Source organism: Haliotis rubra, unplaced genomic scaffold, assembly GCF_003918875.1.
Source record: "Haliotis rubra isolate DU_JTF1 unplaced genomic scaffold, ASM391887v1 Scf836, whole genome shotgun sequence".
NCBI classification, from domain to species: Eukaryota; Metazoa; Mollusca; class Gastropoda; order Lepetellida; family Haliotidae; genus Haliotis; species Haliotis rubra.
The window spans coordinates 370,355-378,814 of record NW_025767564.1 but is presented as its reverse complement, the minus strand read 5'-3'; the positions used below and the strand labels follow the sequence as shown (position 1 = coordinate 378,814).

General features: G+C 39.4%; 1 protein-coding gene across 5 annotated transcripts in view; it reads left to right on the top strand.

The window, feature by feature from the left end:
• The first annotated feature begins 6,132 nt into the window (after window positions 1–6,132).
• LOC124262398 (small conductance calcium-activated potassium channel protein 2-like) overlaps window positions 6,133–8,460 on the top strand; it is a 297,321-nt gene continuing 294,993 nt past the window's right edge. For all 5 annotated transcript variants that reach the window (XR_006894577.1, XM_046696882.1, XM_046696880.1 and 2 more), the window contains exon 1: window positions 6,133–7,017. Coding sequence is in view for 4 of the 5 variants with exons in the window: in XM_046696882.1 (XP_046552838.1) it covers window positions 6,148–7,017 (870 nt within the window). In the remaining variant the exon portion in view is untranslated. The remainder of the gene's footprint in view (window positions 7,018–8,460) is intronic.

The window sequence follows — 8,460 nt, the reverse complement described above, 5'->3', positions numbered from 1 at the left end:
GATTCGTTCATCACAAGGGATACAAAACGGAGGATCCTCACCTTTTTAATAGGTACTCATGCGTATATCTTGTGTGGCCAATACGACATCGTCGTATGATGACCTCTTCAAATCTGGACTGACAACCCAAGTAAGTGTAACCGATAGTTGGTTTTATTGCATGTAATTTATTAATACCTGCTTGGGTGTCCCACTTCTTCTGCATCCGATCACGGATGTAAGTTCTAATGCTAGCTTTGTAATCAGAGTATGGAATAAGAAGTGGTGTCACAGATTTGTTGAGTGCTGCCTTAGCAGCAATATCAGCCATTGTGTTCCCAGAAATGCCAACGTGGCTGGGTAACCAACAAAAGACGATGTCGCATTGGCCAGTAGCAAGCTCATTAGACAATTCAAGAATTTCTAATAAAAGTGGATGATTGCAAGAAAGATTTTTAATCGCCTGAAGGCAAGAAAGAGAATCTGAAAAGATGATGTATTGTTTATATTTACGGTGTTTATTTATATATTTAAGAGCTGTGAATATGGCGTTAGCTTCTGCTGTGAAAATAGAACTGTTATTTGGTAGCCGAGAAGATATTGTTTTGGACCCAATGACAGTGGCACAAGCCACCGCGCCACCATCCTTGGATCCGTCCGTAAATAAGGATTTATATGTATTATATTTATTTCTTAATTGACTAAATTCTTGTTTATACTGTAAATCATTAGTTTCGGATTTTTTAAATGTGGTTAATGTTAAGTCAACATCTGGCCTCACCAATTGCCAAGGAGGAGAAGAAAGCAAACGGGAAGGAGCTATATTTTCCAGCTCAATGCCGGCAGCAGCAATGAATGGTTTAATTCTGTGCCCAAGAGGCGGAACAAGAGAAGACTTTTTGTTGTACAGATCCTCATAGAGAGGATGGAAGACACAGTTATATGCAGGGTTCGACTGATTAGAAGATAGTTTAGTAATATACTGCAAAGACAATTTGATACGGCGTTGCTTGAGAGAAGGCTCGTCAGCTTCAACATAAACACTATCAATAGGAGCAGTTCGGAAAGATCCAAGACAAAGTCGGAGACCTTGGTGATGGACAGAATCCAGTAGTTTCAAATTGCTTTTACAGGCTCCACCATATACAATGGAGCCATAATCAAGTTTTGACCGGATGAGTGATCTGTACAAATGAAGGAGAGTAGTTTGATCCCCCTCCCCACTTTGAATTGGACACGACTTTTAATAGATCTAATGCCTTCAGGCATTTAGTCTTCAAAGACTTAATATGTGGTAAAAAGGTCAAATGCTTGTCAAAAATCAGTCCCAAAAAACTTGGCTTCCTTTACAACGTTAATTGGAGAGCCATCCAAGTACAGTTCGGGATCTTTATGACGCTTATATTTTCGACAGAAATGTATACATTTGGTCTTCATCTGTGAAAATTTAAAGCCATTCTCAAGTGACCATTTATGAATTTTATTTAAACACATCTGTAATTGTCTCTCGATGGTATGCATATTTTTACCACGACATGAAACGTTAAAATCATCCACAAACAATGACCCATCTATTGAGTCATTTAATACTTTTGAAAGACTATTGATTTTTATGCTAAACAAAGTAACGGACAAAATACTGCCTTGTGGAACCCCCTGATCCTGATTATAATGGTCAGACAGGGTTGATCCAACACGCACTTGAAATTGCCTGTCAGCTAAAAACTGTGATATAAAATGAGGCAAACGGCCTCTCAAACCAAAGTCATGTATATCTCTTAAAATACCATGTTTCCATGTTGTATCATAAGCTTTCTCTAGGTCGAAAAAGATTGATACAGCATGCTGGTTATTTACAATGGAATTTTTAACAAATGATTCTAGTCGAACCAAATGGTCAATAGTGCTTCTGTTTTTACGAAAACCACATTGAATGTTAGTAATTAGATTATTGGATTCTAGAAACCACACTAATCTATTATTGACCATGCGTTCCATGGTCTTGCAAAGTTAGCTAGTTAATGAAATAGGTCTGTAGTTTGATGGATCTGTATGATCCCGGACAGGCTTAGGTATTGGTACAACAATGGCATCACGCCACGAAGGAGGAAAATGCCCTGTCATCCAAATATTATCAAAAATGTTCAGAAGTGTTTCAAGACAAGCATTAGGTAAATGTTTCAGGAGCTGATAGTGGATATTATCAGCACCTGTTGCCGTATCATGAGCTTGCGTTAAGGCAGTATTCAGCTCATGTAGGGAAAATACTTCATTATAATCTTCACCATTATCAGAATGAAAGTTAATTTTAATTTTTTCTTGATGATCTTTATATTTCTGAAACTGTGGATTGTAGTTGGATGAAGAAGAATGTCAAGCTAAAGTTTCACCCAACTTGTTTGCAATGTCAATTTTATCAGTTATTAAATCGTGGCCATCTTTGAGATGATGAACACTTGAATTTCTACCTTTGCCCTTGATTCTCTGTACCATGTTCCATACCTTCGTCATTGATGTACGGGAATTAATCTTTGATACAAAGTTCTTCCATGACTGACGTTTACTTTGTTTAAATGTACGTCGAGCCTTGGCATTGTTTATTTTAAAATTATTGAAATTGTGAACTGTAGGGTGGCGGCGAAAGTATTTCTCTGCCTTTTTCCTACACTTTCTAGCTTGTTTACAATTGTCAGTAAACCATGGTTTTCGAATATGTGGTTTATCAGAAGCCTTAGGAATAGTTTCATCGGCAATGTTTTCAGTTTATCAGAGAACAACTGAATCGGATCTGTAACATTAACAAAAAGGTCGGACTGTAATGTGGCAGCACACAGTGTCTGAAATAATGGCCAGTTGGCCTTATTAAAATTCAACCTTGTTGTTGGTGGATCATCGGTTGGGTTTATAGCAGAAAGGATTGTGGGGAAATGATCACTTCCACACAGGTCATCGTGTACCGACCAGTCAAATTCATTATAAATATTTGGGTCCGTGAGGGACAGATCAAGTGCAGAATAAGTTCCAGAACCAGGATGTAAATATGTGGCTGATCCATCATTGAAAAGACATAAATTATTATTAAACATGAAGTCTTCAAGGATTCTCCCTTTACTGTTAATATTGGCACTTCCCCACAAAGTGTTATGGCCATTAAGATCACCCATTATGATACAGGGTTTGGGAAGCTGGTCAAATAGATCCTGAAGATCAGACTGCTGAAGAGCAGAAGAAGGCGAAATGTACAAAGAACAAAGAGTAAAGGTTACCTGTAAAGTTAGACGGACAGCAACAGCCTGAAGATTGCTTTTAAGAGGGACAGGGCTATGAATAACACCCTGTCTAACCAAAATAGAAGCGCCACCAGTGGCTCTTTCACCTTGGGGTGAAAACGAATGATATGAATTGTACCGACGTAATTCAAATTTATCTGAACTTTTCAGATAAGTCTCTTGTAGACTAAAAGCCGAAGGTGTAAAATCTTGAGATAATAATTGCAGATCGTTAAAATTGTTCCTAAGGCTTCTGCAATTCCATTGTATTAAGTTCATTAAAATGTTTAGGGAGCTTCAACTGGAGATCGTGAGCGCGCGGCAGCGCCACTCCTACAACCTGTTTGTGAAGGAGTGATCTCCATGTCAAGCGGTTCGAACAGATTTTGAACCGCCACAGAAGGTGTTATGGGAGAAGGCTCTTCTAAAGGATGAAGGGCTCTGGTCTTTCTTCTCAACTTTTTCTTTTCTTTATTTGTGAGTTTAACAACGCCCTGAGTATCTGGAGTTAAATCAATATCTGATATTTGTCCTGGTTGGTTCTCCTCAGTCTGGGAGGCTGATGAGCGTTGACACTTCTGTGATGATTGAGTCGTGTCATCCAAGGTTATCTGAGCGTCATTCACCCAAGATATGTCAGTCTGACAAGATGTTGAAACGGATGCAGTTTTTTTGACAGTAGAGAGAACAGTAGAAGATACTGTGGCAGAATAGGTAAGACCTGTTGCTGGTCTTGACTGAGCCTGAACCAATTTCTTTGCTTCAAAGTATGAAATATTATTATTGCACTTCAATTTTAGAATTTTGCCAAAAACAAATAAGCTTGTTCCAAGTACCAGAACGACATGGAGTTCAATGTAACCCACAACACAAACTATCTTGACTCTGAAATGAAAATGTTTTACAGAAAAATACAGATCCTAAATTCTCTTGATTAAATATAATAAAGAGAAGCCCATAGACTAGACTAACGCTTAGTCTCTGAATATAATATATAATTTTGATAGTAACAAACAAACCCATATAAATTGAAAAGGAGCCCCAGTGAGACCAGAGATCCTGAACTTCAGGAAATCTAGACTTTATTTAGGGCTTTAGCATTGCAGAGAGGTCCAGGCAGTAGGGGAAATAATGTGGTTCAGGGACTGTAAGACACACTATAGTCTGTTTGTAGTGAAAACGTACCGATGAATTTCACTTTAAACAAAAAAGTAAATCAAATAAAGTGAAATTAAGATTGCGAATCCTCATAATTTTATCTCAATATAAATCTCAGAATTCTATTCAACTTAGGATAAAAGTTTAATAACAAATGATCATTGATTCAGATCGATATTACTGGTTTGTATTACAATGGGGTAAGCGCAGTAGTTGGAACAGTGAAACAAATGCACGTGCGGTACGTGAAGAGCGTTAACTTAGAACAACCCTTGTCGTTCTCGGTGTTTCATTTGATGTACATAACCCCTTGTAATACAAACCAATAATAGTGAAACTATGATCGTTTGTTAAACAACGTTTATCCTAAGTTGAATAAATTTCTGAGATTTAAATGTTCAATTGGCAAGGTAAAATCATGAGGATTCGCAGTCTTAATTTCACTTTTTTTTGTTTTACTTTTCGGTTTATAGTGAAATTAGTGGGTACGTTTTCACTGCAAACAGACTATACCCATTGACGTTCTTCATTTTCCTGAAACTGGTAATCTAGACTTACCACATATTGTAGACATGCGTGGGCTATATAGTGGTTTCAGGGTCGGACTACCCACAACCGTGAAAATGAATATCTACTGCTATGTACCGATGAGCTGATACACTGACACACAACCCTGTCGCCGGGTTTGCCAGTTTGGATTGTCCACATGTAGCTGCATACTTTCATAAATGTAGTGTGTGAATTAAATGACAACGAGTGAAAATGTTACATCACATCTGAAATATATTCAGCAATATGGCATTGTAGGTGTAGTTCCCATGAAACATGTATTTTAGTTAGATAGAGCATATTGTAATGTCCAAAAAAGTCAGGAGGCTGGTTTCATAACGTTAACCTGACATATATGTACAATAATTTAAATTCATCCAGAATCAGATCAAGTAACTTCTGAATGCCATCTTCAGCTCTTCAACATTAAAATGTTTACTTAAAATACTGTTTTCTTTTCAGATGCAGCTGCACAGTATTCGGTATTGTAAACGTCATGTTTACGAACATCAGTTCATTTCATGAAACGATCCATCAGGGCAAACTATGACGTTGGAACATTTAAAGCCAAGATGCGATTCAAGTAATGTGTGAAACCACGGTTCTGATTGACAGTAAATGTGTATACATTACAGCTTTTGAACAGAATATGATGACTTGCTGGAAGCTGATAAGTACAGGAGATATGTGAGGTGAAGCGCGCGACACCCATCATCGTCACAAACGGATTGTCAACATTTCTGAACAAACGCAATGTGAACCATTGCGAAAATCACCAAGTTTTATCAGTGAAGGTTCTGCACACGGGAGAATGCAAAAGTACATATTGAGATGTATTCTGTTTGTACAAGGTGACTCTGACGAAAATTTACATATATTAACCCAATCAAGTCAATTTCTGACAAGAGGTATCATTTCGTGGTCGATCGTGAGAAAATGAATACGCCTCTGTTTCAAAGGCAATCCTAATTGTCAACGGTGTGTCTGGTATCTAGTATATTTCTATAAAAATACAACAGTGAAATATCTGAAAGCAAGATATATGCAGATAAGCCGTCAGCTCCATTCCAACTGTCCTCCTATTCAAACAACGATGACACAACCTGAACCATAGAGCGCTCCTGTAAATGATTTGTTTTCTGGTCTAGCGAGGGTCGTCGATCGATTCCACAATTCCATATGATATTTAAATATGTCGCTTGTATTGGTGGAGGCAGCCAATGAGCGTGCACGACTTGACTCGACAGAGCACCTACAGCAACCGTCGCTCACAGGGCTATCAGACAGTCCAGGCTCAGGGATCGAAACTATAATAGATGCTGGCGATACGTCGCTGTTGGAATCACAGAATGACATGGCAGAGACGACAACACCGCCACACTTCCCCGAGCTAACTTTCCCCCCTCTACCCGGTCCTCGCAATCAAGATGGCAGAGTTAATCGTGGCTACACATCGCCTGATATTGAACTCCAAAATTATAGCTTCTGTTCTGATGAAAAAAACAGCCCTACAGCGTGTGACACCGCTTGCCGTGTAGCTCTTGCGCCCCGCACTCACAGTACTATGAAAACAAATCCACGCCCGCGCGCTCAGATGGAACGTATATTGCCGCTAAATGGCGGGCGAGGAGAGGAGGATGGTAGATCGCAAAGCGAGCCTGAGTGTAGTAGAGCTGAGGACATTAAACACAAACTGAAAGAGTCGGCTATTTCGGATATTGGTGCTGACTACATGAGGGTTAACGGAGCCATCACCTCTTTCAAACAACTGCAGAAACCTACTTCAATGCAGTCTTTGCCGACATCGTCCAAAATGAGCTATGCCTCGACAGAAGAGGCAGGTGTGGCTCTCGTTGGCATTACGGATTATCAGAAATATTCCGAGGCAGAGCGAACTCATCACAAAGCCAGGCAGAAAAATGTTGGATATAGACTTGGGAAGAGGAAGGCGTTGTATGAAAAGAGGAAAAAAATATCAGATTATTGTCTTGTGTTCGGAATGTTCGGGATTATTACCATGATTCTCGAAACGGAACTAGTAATGGCTGATGTGTATTCCAAGGTAAGGTATGATATATCATCTCTTCGGGTTAGTTCAGTCCATCATTTGTTTCAAAATAAAGCTCAGTGCAACTGCAAAATACTCTAAGTCATTGGCTACATGATTGAACATCTGCTACTATACATCGTGGAGAGGTCAATGTATAAAGGTTGAGCTAATGCGGCAGAATATATATTGAATAAGCAGTGGACATGTACGTGTGCGCGCGTATCGCGTATGAGGTGTTGTGGGAGGGGGGAGTCGTCTGCAAAGGGGTTCTGATGATGATGGGGGGGGGGAAGAGTGGCGATATTGGGCAAACTGGTAGTGTCTCGGTACAGTCAGTTTCGCTCCGAGATTTATTCAAATATGGAACATTACCTCAATTTGTGTTATGATTCGTGTAGGGTTGTTGCCATTGGATATTGGTAAACATATGGCGCTGAGGTTTCATCTCAAATCTGTGTCAAGCAGTAGGCATACGTCATGCCGAATTTCATAATTTCTTCACCTTCAATTCAAAGATCTGTTGGTAAATTATCCTTGTAGGAGTAGTGTTTTAGTTATTTTCTTTAGGTTGAAGAATGTTTATGATTTGACATATTCCTATTTCTAACTGAAACTGTTTCCTGTATGCTGAACAACATAACCCGGGAGGTAATTGGTTTGTTAATGTAAACCATACGCATTAACTGCAGACTTGGCTGCTGCTGCTGCTTGGTGCTGCTTGGTGCTTCAGTTCGCTGATGTGCTCATTGTCATGGATGTATTAGTTGAATGCCAGCTCTTGATCTGTGCGCATTGCTTGCAATTATCGTATTTTCACATCCAGGACCAGGGCCTTTCAGTAGGTCTTGTCAATTATCTTTTACAAGTATAAGTATTTTGTTGCCAGGCTACATCAGTGCGGGAAATGATGAACTATCTTTTACACATGATATGTCATTATTATTGACAGCACTGATAGCTGAAAACATCACTGTGGATTGTTGAGATTGAAGTACTATCGGTTGACACCACAAGGCAACCATACAAGTCTTGTTCTCACAGCTGTGTGACATAGCCAGCTGACAACATACATTTGCATGTTGATGATCCAGTAATAATTCTGCTTCTGCCCATTGCATGGACACAATTTCTGTTTATGTTTTCTCCAGCTCTTGGGGACCTTCATAGTTTATGGCTAGTGGGGGTGGTGATGATTTTAAGGAGTGATCACCCATTTTGATCTGTGGAGCTAGGGGGTCAGCAAATTTGTACACACATACTAGGGGAAGCAGCAATTTTGTACATAAAAATATGTTTAAAATTATGGTTAGAAATTATGGGAAGGGGGGGTCATTGATGACATGCAGGGGGGTCACTTATTTTGTACATACATTTTAGGGGGGGGGGTCATTCACATTGTACATGCTTCTCCACAAAAATCATCATCACCCCCCTAGCCATAAATTATGAAGGGTC